General features: G+C 55.7%; 2 protein-coding genes across 2 annotated transcripts in view; one reads left to right on the top strand and one right to left on the bottom strand.

The window, feature by feature from the left end:
• Positions 1–11,345, top strand: part of VOLCADRAFT_97792 (uncharacterized protein) — a gene marked incomplete at both ends in the record, with an annotated part of 18,061 nt that extends 6,716 nt beyond the window's left edge. Inside the window, 15 exons of the mRNA XM_002956720.1 lie at positions 352–555; positions 1,664–1,709; positions 1,855–1,897; positions 2,050–2,145; positions 2,270–2,416; positions 3,282–3,552; positions 4,267–5,575; positions 5,805–5,872; positions 6,773–6,921; positions 7,092–7,105; positions 7,162–7,194; positions 7,620–7,685; positions 8,188–8,294; positions 9,499–10,406; positions 10,659–11,345. Coding sequence (XP_002956766.1) covers positions 352–555; positions 1,664–1,709; positions 1,855–1,897; positions 2,050–2,145; positions 2,270–2,416; positions 3,282–3,552; positions 4,267–5,575; positions 5,805–5,872; positions 6,773–6,921; positions 7,092–7,105; positions 7,162–7,194; positions 7,620–7,685; positions 8,188–8,294; positions 9,499–10,406; positions 10,659–11,345 — 4,148 coding nt within the window. The remainder of the gene's footprint in view (positions 1–351; positions 556–1,663; positions 1,710–1,854; positions 1,898–2,049; positions 2,146–2,269; positions 2,417–3,281; positions 3,553–4,266; positions 5,576–5,804; positions 5,873–6,772; positions 6,922–7,091; positions 7,106–7,161; positions 7,195–7,619; positions 7,686–8,187; positions 8,295–9,498; positions 10,407–10,658) is intronic.
• Positions 11,346–15,950: 4,605 nt separating this feature from the next.
• VOLCADRAFT_107381 (uncharacterized protein) lies at positions 15,951–20,709 on the bottom strand. Its single transcript, XM_002956688.1, has 4 exons — positions 20,593–20,709; positions 20,355–20,442; positions 19,284–19,378; positions 15,951–18,070 (listed from the first exon to the last, which is right to left on the bottom strand). The coding sequence occupies exons 2-4, from the start codon at positions 20,357–20,359 to the stop codon at positions 17,496–17,498; spliced, it is 675 nt and encodes a 224-aa protein (XP_002956734.1). The 5' UTR covers positions 20,360–20,442; positions 20,593–20,709; the 3' UTR covers positions 15,951–17,495.
• Positions 20,710–23,005: the final 2,296 nt, after the last annotated feature.

The raw sequence follows: 23,005 nt of genomic DNA, 5'->3' as shown, positions 1-23,005 counted from the left end.
ACATTGGTGCGTGTGAGGGGTGTGAGGGGTGGGGGGGGAGACGGGGGGGGGGAAAGAAAGAAGGGGTGTTTGGGGGCGATAAGGGGGAGGGGGGACAACAGTTGGGAAGGGGGTGGAGGGGGGGTGAAAAATACACAAGCGAACACACGCCTGGACCAAAACACCCGAAAACGGTCTCGTATGTCGACACCTTCCCGCCCCCCATAGGCATACATGCACACGCACATACACACACACACACATGCGAAACACACACACACACACACATACACATGCGAAACACACACACACACACACGCACACGGTCCCCCTCCTCCTCTTCCTCCTCTCTCCCCCCGCCAATGCACGCAGGGGACGCCTACATGATTGTTTCCGGGCACGACGGTGTGGGAGATCACGCGGTTCGGATGTTGAGAATGGCTCAGAGCATGTTGGAGGCGGTGAAGGAGATGCGCGGGTACGACGGTCGGGCGTTACAGATCCGCGTCGGCATACACACGGGTCCGGCACACAGCGGAGTCGTGGGGCTGAGCCGACCGCGATATTGCTTCTTCGGTGGGTCAAGTCCAGGGAGGGGTTCAGGCGAAGGGGTGCTCGAGGGAGGGTGCTCGAGGGTGGGTCAACCGTAAGGAGGGACGGGTTCATCATTAAATCTCATCATCATTAAACCTCAAAATTAAGTAACTTCCGAAAAAAATAAGAAATAGGGAAATTTTGGAAATAAAATTACTATATACTTGTTTTAAAATATACTTGTTTTTATATCAAATGTTTTGATTTTTTTTGGATGGGGCAATGCTCGTTTGATTGTTTTTTATTTTTTTCTCGGTACGGAACGTACTGCTGTCTGCGGCTCCGTACTGACGTATTGTGTATTTTTAATGGAAACATTCTCCTCCTTCCCGTCCCCCTTGGCAGCTCAGTTAACCCCACCTTCACGTCCGCATCCGCATTACTCAGCAGCTGCCTCCCCCTCCCCCCAAGCCAATCCTAGACCCCCCCGCCCTTTGTGTTTTTCCCCGTCCTTTCGTCCAACTTAACCCGCCTCCTGCCTCCATGCCTCCCCAAACACCCAACCGACATTTCGGTACCGTCAACTGTCAACTGCTAACAACCGCGGATGAGCAACAGGCGACACGGTGAACACGTAAGTACGGCAGCGCCCTTTTATGTTTTGTTGTCTTTCAGAGAAGCAAAGATGCGATGGCATAGGGTGTGGTGTCGTACTCGGCAAGGTCGTCATTTGCCTATCTTAAAAAACAAAGCATCATCTGTTTTCACTCCTCTTCCTTTTGCCTCCCTTTTAGGGTTTTGCAAATCCATGTACGTTTTGTGTGCCCTTCCAATTCCTTCTGGCAACCTTCCTCTCTCCAAACTACTTTTTTTCATAATTGTATGTTTAATACTGTCCGCCTGGTCTGGGTTGACACTACTGCAATTAGCGGTTTAAGGTCCTGGGTTCGATTCCTGGGGAGACCCCCGAATTAGTCGGGAGCGCGAGATTATGGCTAGCTGCTGAGATGTGGAGTTGAGGTCACAGTTGATGGACCAGATTCGCACGCTGGATTGGTGGCGATTGCCGAACCCTCCGTCTCTTCGGGTGTTCTGGTGAATGGATGAGGAGGGGTCCCTGACGGCTGGATCCGCCGCCTTGGACTTACAGTTCGTATGGCGAAGTACAGTGTGGTAGTGGTGGATGGTGCTATAAGGTGATAAATGATCTAGAACTGACAATGTGATAAAGCGGCCCAGAAGCCTCCCACTCTGTAACATAACATAACATAATACTGTCCGTTAATTACCTTTTCGTTTGTCGTACGGATGACATGGCCCCCTCCCCGGCTTCCCCCCCAGGGCTTCCCGGATGGAGAGTACGGGTTTTCCCATGGCCGTACAGGTAAGTACGACGAAAATGTATGCCGTCGCTGCCGCTGATGCTTCTGCTGTTGCTCATATATACATACATACACACACGCACACATACCTGCATACATATATTACATATACATATTACACATATCCCCACGCCCTGCACCCCCTGGCGCCTAGGTCAGCGAATCCACCCTGCGGGCGGTGACCTCGCGCACCGAGTGGGCCGCGGAGTTTAGCTTCGTGCCGTGCGGACCCCGGGACATAAAGGGCAAGGTGCGTGGAGAGGGTTTGTCTGTCTGTCTGTCTGTCTGTCTGTCTGTATATGCGAGAGTGTATACGTGTATGCGTGTATGTGCGTATGTGCGTATGTGCGTATGTTTGTGTTTCTGATTTACAGCCTCAGTCGGCTTACGCGGCGGCTGCTGTTGCTGGTTCCAAGGCTGGGGAGCTTGTCATTCCCTGGCAAGAGGCAAGGGGCAAGGGGCACTCTGCAGGCTGGGATTGGGATTGGGATTGGGATTGGGATTGGGATTGGGATTGGGCCGTACGCTGCAGGGAGCTCACGCGCTAGGGAAAACGGAAAACGGAAAACCGAAGTACAAGCAGCCGGCCGTACAACGACCGCGGCAAAAGCGCATGATGGCGCATTCTGGTGCGGCACACACGCAACAGCCGTACACGTGCCGTACACGTATCAGCCGTACACGTAACTCGCACATCAGACAACAGCTGCATCGCTTGATTACGGGGAAATTGGGATATATATATATATATATAATATATATATATAATATTCCCACGTTTGGCAAAACGGGTATATACGCCAGTGGTGGTAGCGCTGGCGCTCAAACCGACCTCCCAGCAGCTGTTGCCTAGCTTCTATCCTGCGGCGGTGGCTTCTGCAGTTAGCAGTTACTGAGTACGGTGAATAGGAAGTGGCGGTGTGTGTGCGTGCGCATGCGGACGTGTGTATGTGTATACATGTGTGTGTGCGTGGGTACATGTGAGTTTGCGCTAGGATCTAGCACCCGTTAGTTACCCAGGGCCATATTGGCAACAACACGAGGCTTGTTTGCCCTGGGCCCCCCTGATGTAATCCCCTGCTTTGTTGGGATTGGAACCTGTATTGAGATGCAACTTCATGGTCAGATGGCTGTGGTGGTGGCGATCGCTCGTGTCGACTTATTCAGGGGTTCCTTTCTGTCTCACATACATACATACATTCCTTTCTTAGTCACATACATACATACGTACATATATACATATATACATATATACATATATACATATATACATATATACATATATACGTATATACATATATACATATATACATATATACATATATATACATATATACATATATACATACACACATACATACACGTGATGCGATTCGTGCTCGCCAGGGTGTCATGCACACGTACCTTTTGTGTGCTGGTCTGTACGAACAAGCGCTGGCGGAGGTGACCGCCACCACTGCCGCGGCGGCGGCGGGGCCGAAGCGCCGGGTGGCTGCGGCCGCCGCCGTCACGACGGCGGCAGCGGCGCCGCCGCTGCCGCTTGACGACACTGCCGTGGTTACCACCAGCCCGCGCGGTATAAAGCCCCCGCCGTCGTCGGTGGCGGCGGCGGCGGCGGCCGCTGCTGCCGATGGCCTCTCTCTGCCGACGAACAACAGTACGGCAATGGCGGTGCCCTCGCCGCCGCCGCCACTGCTGAGCCATTGCCGCAGCCAGACGGCGGCGGCGGCGGCGGCCGATCTCGCCAGCAGCGGTGGTGGCGGCGGCGGCGGCGCCGGCAGCGACTTTACGGACTGCGCCAAGTACGCGTCGTACCGTTATCACCATCATCACATGTCGGGCATAGATGTCATATCGAGCGCCGGGACCAATGTTTTGATGGACAACGGTCTGGCGGTGCTGGTGCCGTCGCACGCGCTTGTGAGTACGGCTGCGAGTACGAGTGCGGGTTCAACTGATGAATGAGGAAAGAAAAAATGAAAAATGCATTGCTGCAATTAATGAAATACCGAATATATCGAATGTTCCTTCCTAATCTCATTGAGCTGTTGTATCTAGCTCTGTTAGTGAAATAGCGGGTGTATTCATATATCACCAGATGTCGCCCCTCTATTTATTTATTTGGATGCGAATTCGCCCGATCGGGATCCTCTAATTAAATCCCTTTCTATATCCAAAATCCATTTAAATCCTTTTTATACCCAAATCCAGATTAAATTCAAATCCAAATCCAAATCTGACTCCCAAGTTCAAATTCAAAATCCATTTCAGGACGGGTCTTTGCTCGACTCTTTGGATCTAGCTCCCAGCATTGCCCAGCACCACAACAGCGTACATCACCAGCCTCCAGCCCCCCTCCGCTACGGCGCAGCCGCCAGTACGAGCAGCTACAGCGGCTACAGCATGCAAAGCGGGTACGGCGTCGCGTCGCGTGGGCCGTTTGGCTGTCCGGGGTCCATGCCACTTAGCTCGGGGCCAGCGGCATCGGCCACGGAAACAGCGGCGGCGGCGGCGACGGCGACGGGCGGGAGGCTCAGCGGGGCGGCGGGGGTGGCAGCAGCGGCGCATCACGGGTCTGGCAGCGTTGCGTTCAAAGCCGTACCGGGTGTCGTACAATCGGCGGGTTCGACGTTGTCGGGACGTCCATCCCTGGAGTCTTCTGGCCGTGGCGCACTGGCCGCGGTCGTATGCAGGAGCACCTTGAATAGGCCACAGTCCCCTGTGCCCCCGGGGGTTCGCAACGGCACCGCCTCCGCCAGCGGCGGCGGCGGCGGCGGCGGCGTCCGCCCGGAGGGCACCGCCGCGAAGTCGTCGTCTGCTTGGTCAGGTTGTGTCGAGGAGCTGTCGCTGCAGTACGGCGTGAGCCAGGGCTGTGGCGCCGCCGGCGAGTTGCGGCCGCCGCCGGCGGGCGCCCGGGCGCTATCCGCCGCCGCCTCTGGGCTCGCGTTCGCCGGCGCCGCCGGTGCCGCCGCTGCGGCGCCGTACCACTCGCGGCCTACGGCATCTAGCCGTATCGGCGGACAAATGCAGCTTCGTCGCAGTACCTTGCGAAATAGCGAGGAGCTCACTGTAGCTGCTGCCGCGGCTGCCGCTGCTGCTGTGGTGGCGACGGGGACGGCAAGTAATGCTAGCGGCAATGGCGAAGGCGGCGGCGAAGAGGAGGCAGCGGCGGCGGCGGCGACGCTGCTTGATGTTGAGGCACTCATGGCCGCACAGGAGTTACTCATGGATCAGAGGTCGTTTGGAGTTCGTAGTGGCGGCGGCGGCGCTGGCGGCATTGCCGGCGGCGGTGGCGGCAGCGGCGAGGAGGCCGGCGGCGGGCCACCTGCATCCTGGTGTGTACAAGTGGAAGCGATGGATCTGTCATCAGCGGTGTACGGCAATATCGTACAGGATTCCACTTCGACGACCCATGACATGGCGAACACGTTGGGGAACTGGATCCAGCAGGGCGGCGGCGGCGGCGATAGCGGTGGCGGAGGAGCTGATAGACGAGAGACAACGACGGCGGAGCGGTCGCCGCTGCCAGCGTCGCCGTCAAAGGCGCGTTTACTCGCCCTCTCCGCCGCCACAGTCTGTGCCGCCGCCACGCCGCCTGCTGACGTCGACGTCGATCTTGCTCGGGAGCCGCCACTGGCTGTTGCAGCGGAGGCGCTGGCAGCCGCCGTAGACAGCGTGCTGTACGGCGACTCAGGAAACGCTGGAATGGGGGCCGTCGCCGCCGTCACCCAAGGCCTTGCGCTCGCAGCCGGCAGCGGCGGCGGTGGCGGTGGCGGTGGCGGTGGCGGTGGCGGCGACGGCAGCCGAAATTTATTGCCGTCCAAGCGCCCAACAGCACCGCAACCACCCTCAGCGCCAGGGCAGCCATCGCCGTCGCCGTCGCCTTGGAGCGCCGCCACGTCCTCGCAGAACGACACCATCGGCGTCGTCGCCGCCGCCGGCAGCTTGCCTTTCGCCCAGGCTCCTACATCCCACCGGTACGGCACCACGAGCAGTACGAGCAGTACTATTCGTCAAGCCACCACGACGCAGCGGCTGTCGTGTGACGTGCCCGCGTTAGGTAAGTAGGCGGTGTGCCAAATGTCGTACTAGTTCCAAATGTCGTACTTGTCGTACTCCCATGGGAAACTGGACGTGCGAGGAGTTGGGCATCGAAGATCACCAAAAGGGGCCTGAAGCCCAATTCCACTCCTCCGCGAACTCCACCACCTTAAAATAAATAAATTCGCGCATTCTCGTTCTACACCATTTTGCAATATCGTACATCTCCGTACATGTCGTACATTGTTTTGTGCCGTACATTATCGTGCATTGTCGCATGCTGTCATATATCACATGACCACGGCTGTATGTTTCCTTCCCGCCCGTGCGCCTTCGTGCGCAAGCAATGCGCATGCGCGCGGGTGGCTTAGGGAGTGGGGGCGGTGGTGGTGGCGGCGGCGACGGCGGCGGCGATGGCGGCGGCAATGGCGGCGGCGGAGGAGCTGATTTTGGCGTCGGGAACAGCTTTACGGGATTGGTTGGGGGCGGCGGCGGCGGTGTGGGCGGCGGTGGCGGCCGCGGCGGCGGCATCGGGGGCATCTACTCGCAGCGGGCGCCTGGCAGTAAAGACCCATGGGTCGGGCATCCATTAGTTGGAAAGCGGCCCGCAACCGCTAATGGTGCCGTACAGTTGGCCTCGTCATTGTCGTGTACCGCAGCTCAAATCTTTTTGCGTGAGACCGCACCCCTTACTGCCGCCGCCACCGCCGCCGCCGCCAGCACTTCTCTGTCCAAAAACGCAAGCCGCAGCTCGGCGCCGCCAGGACCGGCGGCGGAAGCCGCGGCGCAACGCAGTGTTCTGTACGGCGGCGCCGGCCGGCACCGCCCCGCCACAGCTCACGCCGTGAGTAGTACTGCCTGTGCCGATAGCGGTGCCATCGGCTGGGCCCGAGGACGCGAACAGGGCAACAAGCAAGGAATGATGGCGGCGGTGCCGTCGTCGAACGGCGGTCTGTTCAACATGGATTCGGATGCCGTACTGCAGGTAGGTTTCAAGAGCAGCTCTTCTGGATGATGGCGGCAATGTAAATGATATTGATGGTTTTAGGGAGTTTGGGGGTAATAACAGGTACCGGCTCTCTGGTCCACGTGGCACCCCCCCTCCCCCCCCACAAACACACACACACACACGCACGCACGCACGCACTCACGCAGATCCACACACACACGTACACACAATCGAATTGTGTCCCTTTGCTGTTGAAATTCTAATCCGTCCGCTCAGGGGTCATCTTTGCCCGGGGGTGGACAGCTCCCGGTGAGGGTTCGGACGATCAACAGCGGTAAGAGCTTCAGTTACGCAGCCTCAAGCGCACCCTCCCGCGCCGGCGGCGGCGGCGGTGGCGGCGGCGGCGGCGGCGGCGGCGGTGCTGACAGCGGCGGAGGCGGCGGAGCACTGCTGACGCGCACGGGCAGCATGGGTGGTGTGAGCATTATCAGCCAAGGCTGGTCGAACCTGTACGACCCGATGTGTCCGAGGTACGGCAGTACAACAGTACGACAGTACGGGTTTGGGGCCGCCCTTAGTGTACGGGTAAAGTGCCTCAGGGATCTGAAACACGTTTTGAGTTTGCTTGCCCCCACATGCACATCTACTTAGCTACATGCAAACCTACATACATACATACATACATACATACATACATACACACACATAAACCACGCAACCCCCCCTCCGTTTAGGCCCCGCCTGACGGACCACTACTGTACCACCACGTCGGGGGATTTTGACGAGCTGGGCAGCATCGGGTGAGTTGGGTGGCGGCATGCCAATTTCTGAATGTACGGCGAAGTGTACGACACTTTACGACCTGTATGGATCCCCAACGCGAACCCCAGCTCCGCAAAGCCGCAAGACACACACATCCATATATATGTATGGAGTGTGTGTGGATGTGGATACATATATATGTATATATATGTGTGTGTATATATATGTATATACATGTATATATGTATATACATGTATACATATATATACATGTATATATGTATATACATGTATATATGTATATACATGTATACATATATATACATGTATATATGTACATACATGTATACATATATATATGTATACATGTATGTATATATATATGTATATAACTCGAAACACGCATCCACACACACTCCACTGTTCCGTAGGGCGGATTAACAATTTATTACGTTTCTATTACTTGATAAAGGTGCTGTACAGGAGTTTTTAGGCGCGTGCTTGCTGTTCCCTTTTGTTCGCCCCCCTGCATATTTCCAGAGGGCCCTGCTCATGTTCTCCCGATGTGTGTGCAGCTGTATGTCTGTTTGTGCAGCTGCCTGGTGGTGCGAGGGCGGAAATGACCATTGGTGCCATTGGTGACATGCGTGGGTGCCGAGTTCACCTTGAAAACACACACGACACGCCAAACGCACGCCAAAAACACAAACAGACATACGTACTCACACGTACCATATCCCCTCCCCTCCCCTCCCCCGCTTTCAAAAAAACACACAAACATGCAAAAATAAAAACACGACACGCAGAGTTCGTACACCCGGCGGTTCGCTTCTAAGTCCCAGCGTTGGCTCAGTTCAGCCGTGGGGGGACCTATCCGTACATCCATCTCCCACGCTGCTGACGCCAGCACACAGCAGTAACGCTGCCATCGCTGCCGCCGCCGCAGCGGCGTCGGCATCTGCGACAGATTCTGAGGCAGGGGGTGGCGGCGGCGGCGCCGCCGCTCGACTGGCGGCAGTGCAGCAGCGCCCACAGACTGCAGCGGCGGCGGCGGCGGCGGCGGCGGTGGCGGCGGCTGGGAACGCCGTTGCATCAGCCGCCAGTGACGTTATCTTTGGCGAGATCTCCGGCGTAACCGCCGCGCATGACGTGTCGTACGTCATGGGCGATGTGCCGTCGCCGGCTGTATCCCGTTTATTGCGGCGGCCCGCAAGTGCCCGGGCCCGCGCCCCGTCACCGCTGATGCGGCAGCAGCTGCCTGCAACGGTGTGTTCCCACGTGGCCGTTATCATTCTCGCCTTCAATGTCTGTCTGTCTGTCTGTCAATTGTGCGTTGGTGTTGGTGTTGAGGGTGTTGGTGAAGGTGTCAATATCATGTTAGGTGTGTTTTCTGCAAGATCCCCAACTCCGCCTTGCTCCAAGCAAACCCTCCCGCCCCCCTTTGCTCCATCCTTCATCTTAAGCTCCCCAGTCTCCTCCACTCGCCTCCGCCTCCTCCTAAGTGCTGTCCGGTGGCGGCGGCTCCACCGCCGCTGGTGGTATGTTTGTATGTATGTACGTGTGTGACTGAATAATTCCCTACTTCCGGACTGTGAATCATCTCAATTTGAACACAGGACATTTCGGGGTACGAATTATACAGCAGGCCGCGAACGCTGCCGGGCATAAAGACAGCTCCCAGCGGCGGCGGTGACGGCGGCGGCGACGGCGGCGAGACACCAGCGGCGCCTACAGCTGGAGCGGTCGTGGTGGCGGCGGCGGCGGCGCCGGCAGCGGCAGCGGACTCGCCACATTTAGGGCGCAGCCGCAGCCTAGATGTGAACCGCCGAAGCGGCGTCCGGGCGCCGCTAGGTGACGCTGCGTACGGTAACTTGTACGGACAGGCGGCCCAGGTGGCGCAGCCGCTACCCGTGTACGAGCAAGCCCATGTGTACGGCCAGGGGGCGGCCACGGTGACGGCGCCGTGGAGGAATGACAGTAGTCCTCAGCGCGGCGGCGAGTCTGGGCAGCCGTACACGGGCGCAGGCGCTGTCGTTGCCGCCGCTACTGGTTTGCACACAGATGATGCCGTACTTTTATTGGCGCTGACGACGGCAAATGGCAGCAGCGGCGACGGTTTCGCCGGTCTTGCCGCTTCTGTCTCTCGCAGCCCCGCTCCCACCGACAGCCCCCGACAGCTTTCCCCAATATTGACATTGACGGCCGGCTCCCCGCTCAGCGGCGGCAGCGGCGGCGGCGGCGCTTCGTCCGCTATGGACTCGGTGCCGTACACTCTGGCAACTAACGTTAGTAACTTGTACTACAACCGCCGCAGCTCCGTCGACGTCGTACATCGGTCATCGCAGCCGTGTGGTGCTGGCGCTGCTATTGCTGCTATCGGAAGACCTGGTGCCGTACACAATAGGTGGCATGACGGGCCTCCCGTCGCCGCCGCCGCCGCCGCCGCTAAGACGGGGCTTCCGTCATGCGCCAGCGTGGATTTGCCCCGGCGGCACGGGCCGTTTGGATCCCCAATTGGAGCATTGGTCTCTAAGGCGGCGGCGGCAGCGGCAGCGACGGAAGGGTACGGCGACGGTGGCAGTACGGCAGCCCACGGCGGTCTGGGTATCGCACAGATGCTCGCACGGGCATCGGAGCTTGTCGCTGTGGCTAACAACAGTAATGGTGGCACTGGCGGCGGCGGTGCCGGCAGCGGTGGCGGCGGCGGCGACAGCTCGCAGCCGCCGGTCTCGCCGCGGGTTACGGCAGTGTCCGAGCATGTGACGTCACTGCCCGCTGCTGGGGTTTTCGACAGCACTGCAGGCAGAGGCGGCTGCGGCGACGATACGGCGATGGCATCGGCGGCTGCGGCTAGCGCCGCCGGTTGGGCTGATGACGCCGTGGCGGCGGCGGCGGCGGCGACGGCGACGACGACGGCAGAGGTCGCGGATCCCGACGGCGTGGCTAGCGCGCCGCCATCCATGTTGCCGGCAAATGATCATTACCCGCCGTTCCATCCCCAACTGCACCAGCCTCACCCCCCTCACCATAACCACCACAACCATCACCATCAAGCCATGGCGTACGGCATACCTCAAGCCGTACAGGTCAGCCGGCTGGATCCCGTAGAGGAGGGTTGCGGCTCGTCAGCGGCGCTAACGATTGACGCATCCTCCACCTCCATCGCCCGCAGCAGCAGCATGCAGAACACGCTGTCCACGGCTGGCGGCGGCGGCGGCGGCGGCACCGCCGATGCGCGACCGACGCTGCCGTCGACCGGACCTCGCGAAGCATCGCTCACGGCGCGTACGTTGCGTTTCGCAGCCAACCGCATACAGCCGCTCTTTACGACAGCGGGGGCGGCGCCGCCTTCGCCCAACAACGGCGGTGTTGAGTGTGGCGACGGCGGCGGCGGCGGCGGTGGCGGTCCTGGGGCCGCGGCGGCGATATCTGTCGTAGCGGCAATGCAGCAGCCCCACTACGCGAACGCAGGGCATGTGTCTACCATTGAGAATGACCCGCGGGTCGCTGCAGGCGCAGCTGCCGTCGTAGAGGGCTCGCGGCTGCCATCCCAGCTGTCGAAGCGCTCCCTGTCTAAGATCCTGCGGAAAGTCAAGGCTGCATTCAAACCTGGCAGCGGTAGTGGTGGTGGTGGTGGCGGTGATAGCGTCGCCAGCCCCCGCGGCGGCGGCGGCGGCAGCGGCAGCGACGGCCATTAGGGCGCCGCGGATTGTGTGGTGATGGTGCGGAGGAGACGAAGCGCATGAGGCGAGGGCGCCCTTGTCCCCGATGTACGGCGCCAGCCCGCGTCGGTTCGTACGTGTGTGTGTGTGTGTGTGCTTGTGGGGGGGGGATTTTCCGTGTCTGCGAGGCGCGAGGCGTGAGGCACGAGGGGGGTTTCCGTCCTAGGAAATGGAAAAAAAAGGATATGTTGATCTGCTGCCTCTGCTGCTGCTTTTATACCTTTTTTTGTCGTACATGTCCCACCACGGTATGTATAAGTGTTGCACCCCGTCAGCAGCCCCCCTCTTCCCACCCACCCCTGCGCGGAGTTTTGTGTGTGTGTGTGTGTGATCGTGCCGCAATGAAAGGTTTTATATTGTGTACGGCAATATTTTGTATATCTCTCGAGGTTTTGATTTAGGCCACGTTCATGTACACATATGGCTCGTGTTGCCCGCCAGGCGTTTGGTTTCGTACGTCAATCCGACATCCGTACATCTGTACGACATGTATCCGTACGGCATATCGCCATCGCGTCGTTTGGAGGTTTGGTCGTGGAAGCACGGCTCCGGCGCCGCGGGGCAGTTGGTTTGTGTTTTGGTCCCCTGTTGCTCTTTCCCACCCCCCTTTCGGGGGGCCCGGGGGGGGGCCGGCGCCCGCAACCCCTTCCCTACCCCCCCGTTTTCCCTCCGGGGAAAAACCCCAAACCGAACCCACCGCGTGTCCCAGACGTCCTTGGGGGTTTGAGGTACGGCATCGGTTGCTTTTGAGGGGTTGCGGAGTGCACGTCAGCGCAGCCTAAGTGTGTTTTTCGTGTGTGTTTGGATAGGCGTTCGTTTAATTACTGGAGGGAGCGTTCGAGAACTTTGTAATAGTCGTAGCATCTTTTGCACCAGTAGTGGAGGAGGTGGCTGAGAGGATGGATAGAACCAATGACCCTCAGCCAACATCCATTTTTTTCACCCCTGCCCCCCTGTCCCCCCCTGATGTGTGTGGGGTGTGTGTGGGCGGGTTGTGGGTTTCTTTTCTCCTCCATCTTCTCCTCCTTCTTCTGGGACATGCGGCGTGTGTGTATGCCCCGTGCCGTACCATTTACTGCTGGTCCGGTGGTGGTTCGGGAAGATGTTTCATACAGCCTCATTCTTCCAACTAACTAACCGACTAACCGACAACCGGATGACAGACCTGCAGATCGTCCATCAACCGGCAAACAGACATACAGACATACTGACTGACATCCCCGACCGGTAGCAGCAGGGTGTGGGGAGGTTTGGCGGGTTGTGTTGTGTAGTGTTGCTGTTGGTGGTGGTGTGTTTGTGGCGCCGCCGCGGCATGAATTGCTGTGCACTGAGCCTCTGAGCCCCTACTGGCATATGGCGCATGAAGCCTAGCCCACACTGATGCGCTCTCATATTATGGGCGGTTTATTATTAAGTGGTGGTGTCAGTGGGTGGGGGTATGGCGGTGCTTGTGATGATGAGGGCCCTGAAGGGGCCGCGTACGAATGTAGGCAACTATGTATGTACACCGTTACATAGTACGACGATGCGCAGCATAAATCACCGGCTCGCTCGCGCTGTTGTGCTACTGAGGGGAGGGGAGGAGAGGGGAGGTTGTGGCGGTGTTCCCCTCCTCCTTTCTCTATCTCGTCAAACACGGACCCCCCTTGGGGGGGGAAGTCTGCGGAGGGAGAGACGCGCGGCGGTGAAGAACCGAGGTCTCTCTCTGGACGAGCGGATTTTGGGGTAAATTGGACGAGGACGAGGATGAGCGCTGGAAGATGAATTCATGCAGGAAAAGCGCGTGCGAGAGAGACCGTGTGCGAGCAGAGATCGCGCGAGATCTCGTCTAGACTAGAAGACAGAGAAAGCGTCTTTATTTTTCGTAATTACGTGTTATCAGTATTATAATAGCACGTGTGAACGAACGAACAGGAGTTTGATGTGGGGCTGGCTTATATACATGCGGTTGTACAATGTACGGGCGGGCATCATCTGATGGTCGAAAAGATAGATAGATAGATTGATGAGCACTTTTGGCGCAACAGAAAGAAAGTATCTACTGAAGAAAGAAGGACGTGTGCATTTTGATTTATGACTCTTTGATGTTTTTTTTCTCGTCATATTACTAGTATTCCCTTGCAGGCTGTTTTCATCAAGTTTGTTTGTCTGTTTTTTAGTTTGCATGTACGGATACGAGGCAACTGAATGAATACGCGGCCACTGCCTGAGGGCGCGGGGGGGGCGGGTCAGGGTGCAGGAAGGTGAGGTCAGATAACCAAAAAGAAGAAGACATGTCGGCCGTGATAGTAAATAATAATAAATATAATAATAATAGCAATAATAAATATGCACGGAGGGGTGGGTGTTGATGGTCTAGGAGGAGAAGGAGGAAAAGGAGGAGGAGGTGGAGAAGGAAGAAGAGGAGAAGAAACGAAGGGCGCAAGCTGGTGGAAGATGCTGTGTCTGTGTTTCTGTATGTCTGTATGTGTGATGGTGTCCCATACAATACATCATGTACCGTATTGCACTGTATTTGGAGTGCCTGCGGGCGGAATGGAAAGGGGTGGAGGCGGGACGACGGGGGGGCCAGACGCGGGCCTCCCCGAAGTGAAGTGAAGTGAAGTGAGGGGTGATGTGAAGTGAAGTGAAGGGTGAGGTGAGGTGAGGACTGCAAAGAGCTCCAGTACCGCTACACAATCTAATCCCTTTGCGTGTCTGTGTCCGTGTTCATGACGAGGCTTCATGACGAGGCTTCATTTTTTAGTTACCGGATGGAACCACCGGGTCCAAATCCACCCGGTCTTTTCCTTACAGGAAAACACACTCATACATGCACATACACGGGGGGGGGGTCGTCTACTCGACCAACGGAATATTTTGGTGGGGCCACAGATCCAGCACACGGATAAAAGAGGGTGGGATGAGGATGGTGGGGCCGGTGGCCGGGGAGGGGTCCCTTGTTTGTCTGTTTGCCTGCATCTTTATGCGTGCTTTCGTACATGTACTCGCATTTGCTTTTTGTACGTTTTACTGCATGCCCCTAAGTACCGTATGTACGGCGCTGTACATCATTTTTGGCATGCCGGTTCCGGCTGCACCTCGGCGGCCGCGTTACAACAATGTACTCCACTAGCTATCGTGCGTGTGTTCTCTTGAAACAGGGGGGTGTATCTTCACCCGTGGCATCTACCCTGCGAAACCCTGCCTTCCCCGGTATTTCGGGGCACCCTTATCCAGTCACCCTAGTCAACTTTTCAGTGAATCGCTCAGGTTCCGCACCCACCACCAGCATCCAACGGAATCTGCCGGGTCGAAAGCGGCCCAACTCAATTCCTGTTCGCCTCGCAGGTCAACTTTATCCTAGGTGACCACCGTCCATCAACTAGGGGCGCAATGCCTTCCACCATCGGAAGGACTTTTGACCCTAATGGGTATCGATCCCGGGATCTCCCGGGGGCAATGGTCGCGCCTTAGCAGTGGTGCCAAACCCTTGTATGTGTGATGATGTTGATGATGATGATGATGATGATGATGATGATGATGATGATGATGGGCTTGAGGAGTATGATGTGTCGCAACTTTTATCGCATAACCTGTATTTTGTGGTGAGGCAGGCAGCGCGCGTCTGCTTTTTGTTTGCTCCTTTGAATATGAATATGGGTGTTAAGTATGCAGATAGATTTGAATGCTAGTAATAATATAATATGAAATAATATAATTTTGGTTTTTACGGATGTATACGTTGATGGTTATAAGGATATAGCCGGACGCATACACGAAGAAAGACGTGTGTACGGTCAGTTTTCAGGACAGAGACATACATATACACATTCTTACACATACACACCTTCTTACACATACACACACCCTTACACACACACACACACCCTTACACATACATACACACGCGCATATTTTATACACAAACAAGAAGGCACACTACTCACCGCGCGGTAGCGCACTTGGGTCGGTTTTGCCGTATGTATGTACGTAAGCTGAGTTTTTCCCCTTCCATCCTGTTAGAGGGTGCGACATGACAAACGCCCTGGTTATATACATACATGATTACATACATACGCACTTATACACAGCGCGCACACACACACACACATATCTGCACGCGTGCGTGCGTGCCTATACGTTCGTACACAGCGGTGGAGCTTCCCTTTTGCTGATGCTGATAGATAGGAAGCAGGTTGTGAGGTTTTGATCGTGCCGTGTTTATTATTATTGCCCGCCGTTACGCCGTAAAACTAGGTATCACGACGTTTTACATCGTGGCGCGGTTTCGGGGCCACACCGCCCATCCAACTCGGTCCGCCTTCTGCTGATACGTTTAGATCCACCTGGATCCATCTGGATCCTCGTTGACGCATGTTTTGTTGGTGTGCATGGATCCATCTCGATCCACGTACGATTGCCACGTACATTATATATGGTCTTGGCGGCTCAGATCTTCGGGGTTTTGATGAAAGGTAGAGAACGTTGAAATTGTCAACATCGACAATACCATTTGAAAACAAAGTTAATAATGAAGGTCAAGAAGAACGGGACTGGACGCGCCTCCCAATTTGAACGTTCATCTCCACTTGCGCTGGTGGGGAGGGTGCGTGGTTACACGTACATATATACATACATACATACACAGTAACACAACAACTACTGCATGTTTCCGCGCCAGCAGCACTGGAAGAAATGCTTTCCTAAGACTTTCGAGCTTGCGCCTCGCTGCCGTCTCAAAAAAAGATGTGATGTGTCATCGTACAATAGTACGGATCGTACATCGGATGGCTCCATCTTCGCTGGTGTATTGCATTCGGTGCCTTTAGACACCGCGCCTAGACTTGTTGTGATTAAGGAGAAACGTTGAAGCATATGTACAGGCTGATGGCATAGCTGGCAACAGGCACTTCGGAGAAGCAGAAATGTTTGAGGCCTCAAACCTAGGAGGAGGGGCCACCCACCACGGTAAGAAGACCAGCAAGAGCCGTCGCCAGCCCAGCCCGCTCACAAACTGCATAATAAGCAGCCAGAGCTCCATTCTAGGTGACATACAATCCTAATCACAATAATGTCTTTGCGCTAAAAAGCTCCAGACCTTCCCGATCGGGAGTTCGGAGGGACTCCCTGGACTCCATCCATTTATCACTCAAAGGATTTAACCCGCTCCAGATGTGTGATGCAGTATACCATTATAGTGGTAGTCTATAGATTACCACTGATGGCATGCTATTTGCCTGCACACATACCAACATGCGGATGCATGGGGCTCTATGGAGATGGAGCTTGTGCATATATCCGCCTTCAAAGTGTAGTACCTGCCGTATGGTACGACACACACATCGTCCCTAATAATATATACATGCTAAGCTTGGGGCGATCTTTGGCGGCAGTATCTTGAGAGGCCTTTCCAGCGGCCAATTAATGACCAGCTGGTTTCTTGTCAACCCTAGCTGCAGCACACCTAAGCTTGTTATTCAAAAGACATGGAGACATTACTGTACCATGCATGCCTGTCATTTGTTACTTCGTGTATGTGCCAACTTCTAGTGGATCCCTCAGGATCAGCACCCACCACCGGCATCCAATTTGCCGGATCAACAGTGGCTCAACCCGCAGATCACCTTTATCCCCGGTTATTACCGTCCATCGACTAGGAGCACTAAGACATTTAACCAATGCAAGGAATCTTCACCGTGACAGGTCTCGATCCCGGATCCTCCGGGGGCATCGGTGTGTGCTCTACCAGTAGCGCCTGACCTAATATGTGTGTAGGTATGTAAACACGGGAGGGGTCTAGAATGGTGCCCCATCATCGCATCTGGCTGGGCCACAGGCACGTGTCCTGTCGGTTGGATACATCCTACACCCCTTTTTCGCATCAAAGAGGCACACACCCAACAGCCGCATCCTGGGGACTGCATCCCCTTCCCTCCGCCATCCTTATCCTTGGTGGGCTGGCGTCGACCCGTCCGCCAATATGGCGCCATCCTGGGCCCTCTGTCTTCCATCCTTATGCTGGGGGAGGGCCCACATTTCTATCCTGCTCTTTTCCATCCGTATCCTGCTCTCCGACCCTCTCCACCACATCGATGTGGATATCCTGACCGCTCTGCAACCCTCCTCTGCAACCCTCCCTCCCCGTCACACCAGTCTGTCCGCCGGCCCCAGGTCCTTGTAGCACAGAGGCATCACACTTCTCTCCGGTGCACCGGGCCGCAGGCCAACGGATGTCGGGGTTTGCACGTTATTGATGTCGAAGTTGCTTGGTGTGGGGTTGAATTTCAGCAGGATGCTCGCGGGCCACTTCTCTATGTCGATCAGTTTCCACCTCTTGTTGCCCGTGTTCGTCCGGCAGCACCCACCGCAGTCTGAGTCACTGCAGACATCCTTGACGTTGACCGTCACCGTCACATTTGGCCTGCCCTGAACCATGACCTGCAGCTTTTTCCCCAACAGGGCGTTGTCCAGTTGGTAAGTCGCAGCTATGTTCCAGCCCCTGACGGTGGCCTCCGGGAAGCGACAATCGTATTTGCCATTGCCGCCATTCAGCCACTGGGCGCCATTTTTACAGGGCTTGGAGCTCCCACCGTCAATGTTGTTGAACATGCCTGCCCATGTGCAGCCGGAGTACGCCACGCACTCTGTCGTACCCGGCTTGGGCCAACTGTCGTATATCGTACCAACGGCCGGACTCCAGCCACTGGGACAGGAACTTGCTGGTATTGTACACATGCGTTCATTCAGGTAGCCGGCCGGGGCACATGCATGGAGGGCGTTGCTTTACCATAGAACATATGTATATGCGTGTGGCATATGTGGGAGCTGTGAATTGCCGCTCTCATCTGCTTTCAAAAGTACGCCAAAGCCTTGCAATTCCGTGCATAACGTACATGCAGGAGGTACACATGTGTGTGTTGGCGATCCTTTAAAAGTTGCATGCAAGGGCAAAATTAAGATCGTTAGGTAGATGGCCACCATTCTAGCCAGACTCTGCATGTGTTGTATTCTGGCCATATCACGGGATCTGCATCCGCAGATGGGGACTTTCTGAAGTCGTGATATATTTTTTAGCAGCATGCTGCCGCACATAAGGCCGCAGGAGCGTGCAAGCAAACTTGTACGGCGGGTGGGCCTGGAGCGTAGTGAGCATGCAAAAACATACAATTGACGCCCCACTGACGCCCACCCTGCCTTCCCTACCTGCAAGCATGCAAGGGTCCCTATCCATTCTACCAGGGCAAGATAAAAACAGCTTAAATATTATTTATGCGATTTGTGGGCGGGGCCCCAGCGCGAAGCGCCCCTGCCCTATAGGATTGCTCATGGCCGTGTGTCCGTGTGTCCGTGTGTCCGTGTGTCCGTGTGTCCGTGTGTCCGTGTGTCCGTGTGTCCGTGTGTCCGTGTGTCCGTGTGTCCGTGTGTCCGTGTGTCCGTGTGTCCGTGTGTCCGTGTGTGTGTGTGTGTGTGTGTGTGTGTGTGTGTGTGTGTGTGTGTGTGTATGTGTGTGTAACGGACCAAACATAATATCTCGCCCGGCTGAAGCGACAACCTCTCCATCACTCGAAGGCTGGCAACGCAGCAGCAAGTGCCGCAACAGCACGTTCTTCTATCTGGGAGCGCTGATCCTGATGTGCTAGCTCTTGAGCCCAAACCACAGCGGAAACCAGCGGCGTGGCGCCACCTGATGACCCCGACATCGGCTGACTAGCTGCGGCAGCAGAAACGATGTGTCTCAAGCGGCGGGGTGGGGTCCCAGCCACCCACTAAGATAGCTGATGATGAGCTGAGATGGCCACATCCATCATTCCGTCCTTCCTACATGCTCCCTGCTGCCTGCTACATGCCTTAGTGTATGTGTATGCGTTAATTCAATAGCTGCACGTACCTACCCCCACTAGACGAGGCATAAAGTACGCACGGACGCCTTACCAGTCGCCGCCAAGCTTCGTGGAGCGGCTTCAACCAGCAGCAGTGCTAGGAGAACCGGCGGAATCCAAGCGGCAGGCAGCAGGTCACCGTTTCTTCTGCACACCACGCCGTCAGCAAGCATATGGAAGGACGTGTACATGTTCATGACGCGGAAGAATGATAGCAACTGGTGTCGTGATATAGATGCCTCTCAACATACATGCAGACCGACGGTGCCTGTGTATGTATGTATGTTGTTACAGGGTGGTTAACTTCGCCAGCGGCCCCCTTTCCCGGGGCAGTCCCTGCTCTCCCCTGCTAGAGGGGCACCCTAATCCGTTACCCCATCCGACTTCAGAATGTATTCGTTGGTTCGGCAACTCACCACCAGCATCCAACCAAATCTAGCGGATCAACGGCGCATCAACTTAGTTCCTGGTCAGCTCGCAAGTTGATATTATCACGTCCTACACCGTCCATATGATGGGGGGCCACCTCACATTTCATCACCCCTCAAACACCCGAGGAGCCGGCAGGCGGATTTGAACCCGGGTCGACTGGGTCGACTGGGAGCAGAAGTCAGGCCTTAACCTCTGCCAGCCGCCTGCCTGTGTATGTATGTCGTTACAGGGTGGTTAAGCTTCACCAGCGGCCCCCTTTCCCGAGGCAGTTCCCTGCTCTCCCTGCTAGAGTTGCACCCTAATCCGTTCACCCCATCCGACTTCAGAATGTATTCGTTGGGTTCAGCAACTCACCACCAGCATCCAACCAAATCTAGCAGATCAACAGCGCCTCAACTTAGTGTGTATGTATGTATGCAAGTCTGTAAACCTTTAATTGTCTGTAGATCCCAACCTGATACAATAGAATGAACTAATGTCCCTATCTCATATGCCAGGGCACGATCTATAGACCAAAAGTCCTACCGGCGAGTATGGACATGCATTGATGCCTCCCACATGCACCCGTTTTGCTTCTACCCCCCAACCCTACCCATTTAAGCAACCCAGTTCCAGGCGTCGTCCCGTGCAAGCCCTCGCCCATTAATCCTGCCACCGAACTTTTGTAGCTGCTGCATAGCCCAAGCCGTACCTCATTCTCTTTTCTTTGATGTGGCAAAACTTGCTTTGCAATAAACAATGCGAGATCTCAGCAGTTTCTCAGTCCCAAATTATTTTGCCTGCTGGCACGAACGAGGAAGCAAGGAAGGAGGCATGCGTGTATGTCCGGTCATGAACAGCACATACAGTAGCTAGAACTAGATGTTAGAACAGAACGAACTAGATGTTTTAGACATGGCAGCGGCCCTCGAAGCCTGCTAAGAGCTTACCGGCGTAAACTAATCCAAGCCGACTGAATGCCTGTTTGGCAGCAGCAGGCAGGCTCCAAAGGGAGTGGCTTGCAAGGTAGAACTAGTCGAGGAGAACATGCATTAGCTGCAGGCACACCTAGCTCACTTATACCTTTCGGAACTTGGCCAACATATATAGTATGGCAATCGCAAAAGGCCCGGAAGGACCGCCGAAGGTCGCTTACTCGACCCACCCGCTATGGGAGGCCCCCGGTGTTCACCAAGAAGCTGATGACGTAACGCATCCAGCACGTTGTTTGGCGGCGGGCGGCTCGGCGCCAGCGTTCGAGAAACGCAAAGTGACTGCCCGTTCTGTCTAGGTAAAACGATACACCAATTAAATCATTTACTGCTAAAAACTGGAAGTTAATGCTTGTAGTAGCTGATAACCGAAAACACTTTTTACGCTAGAACTGTAAGACGCGTTTTACATTTCAGAACATTATGGCATGCGACTTGATCCCGTGGCTAAAGAACGTAATATTTTAAATTGCGTGGCGCCGGTTACATGCATGCGTGAATGACATCCCGGATTTAGAGCAGTCACAAGCCGTATGCGAGGTCATGGGTTTTGAAGGACTGAGGGACCACCAGAATTATGATGGACTCGGAAATCGAAAGTGCCAGGACCAAGTTTGCAATTTCTTTGGTGCCCAGCTTGGGGCGCTCTGCAGATCCGAGGGACTGCTCGTGATGAACGGCCGGATAAGAGGGGACCCAGAAGGCCGCCTAACTTTCCCTAAGGGGGAGGCAGGCGGTAGTATGATCGATTTATTCATAGCGACTCCGCGTGTGCTTCAGCAGTACGCCACCTTTCTGAGGGTAGGGAACCTGATCGAGTTGGATGGATGGGAGCCCACCGACCACCGTCCTTTGACGCTTGTTCTTAATGTTACAGTGGATGACGAAAGCAGGTGTAGGGACGGTAAAGGCCGGAAAGCCCGGGTGGAGTTTGATATTGCACGATACCAGGATTATGCGGAATATTTTGAGGGGGGGTCCCCTACTATGAATGCCTTAAGCCAAGTGGCCGAGGACCTGCAGAGGGGAGTTTGCAATACCACACAAGCTGTCGAACGCATTGGAGGTGCCCTGTACAAAGTCCTGGTGAGGGCCTTCGATACCCACCGACCTACCGGCATGACGGCAGGTGGGAATACGGTTTGGTGGAACCGGGAATGTCAACAAACACGGCAACGCATGTTGGAGAGCAGAGCACATCTGGGTCCAGGCCGGGTGAGTAATAAATCGGGTCCGGAATGGGAGGCTTTCCGCCATGCGCGGACGGATTATAACCGGGCAAAAAGACACGCAAGGGCGGCATATGAGGAGGATAGGATGAGAGAGTTTGTGGCCAAATGTCGGCAAGACCAACGAGCTTTGTGGCGGGCTTTAGGAGGGAAGTTGAGAGAGCGATGTGCGATAGATGATATTGAGGTCTTCAGGGAACACTTTGCTGGGCTCTTAAACGCAGGTGTAGGGGAGACAGGGCCTGATGGTGCGAACCGGCTTTTGAACTTCATTAACTTTGGGCAGTTCCTAGAGGGGCAGGAATGGCGGTCATCCCACTCGGTTTTGGGCAGGACTGCGAAAGCAGCAGAAATCCTAGAACCCCCTCTCACGCTGGAGGAAGTCGCACGTGCTGTTGACCGGCTGCCTAACAGTAAGGCACCAGGTTTGGAAGTAGCGCCGTCGGAATGTTACCGCTATGCGCGTTTGCCCCGAGAGGAAGAAGACTCCGCGTCGGGTAATGGTGGGGGCAGGCGACGGGGGGAAGTGAATCAGCTTGTTCCGGTACTGCACGTGCTTCTGGAGCATATCAGGGCGACTGGGGACTTCCCACGGCAGTTTACAACTACCGTCCTCACCCCTATTTACAAGAAGGGGGACCCCAGCATGCCGAGTAACTACCGGGGCATAGCAGTAGGGGGCGCTTTGGCGAAATGTTATGCACTGGTCCTCCTGGATAGGCTCGTTCGCACAGGGGAGACGCTCTCACTTAGGCATCGAGGCCAAGCGGGTTTCAGAAGAGGTTTCGGTACTACACACCATCTCTTTGCCAAGCAGTACCTTACTACTAGGCACAGCCAACCGGGACAGCGGCCGTTAATCATCGTGCAAATTGACTTTGAGAAGGCGTTTGACAAGGTGCCGCGGGAGATAATGTGGCTTCGCTTGCAAGAGAGAGGGGTTGAAGGGTCCATGCTGCAGTCGCTGATGCGGGCGTATGATAAGGTTACGATGGTCATCAAGACGAATGGCAAAGCTGGAGGTGAATTTGAGTCAAAACAGGGTGTGAAACAAGGCTGTCCACTATCAACTGAGCTGTTTGGGCTCTACATTGAAACCCTCGCGGACGTCATCGATATGCACGACGGTATTAATACCGGGG

This window comes from Volvox carteri, assembly GCF_000143455.1.
Source record: "Volvox carteri f. nagariensis unplaced genomic scaffold VOLCAscaffold_64, whole genome shotgun sequence".
NCBI classification, from domain to species: domain Eukaryota; kingdom Viridiplantae; phylum Chlorophyta; class Chlorophyceae; order Chlamydomonadales; family Volvocaceae; genus Volvox; species Volvox carteri.
This window is presented reverse-complemented; position numbering and strand designations above follow the sequence as displayed.

What these genes read in the sequence shown, in the direction of transcription:
- VOLCADRAFT_107381 (XM_002956688.1), bottom strand. An exon ending in ACGAAGCTTGGCGGCGACTG is followed by an intron (nt 18,071 to 19,283) that starts GTAAGGCGTCCG and finishes GTACAATACCAG; the next exon opens with CAAGTTCCTGTCCCAGTGGC.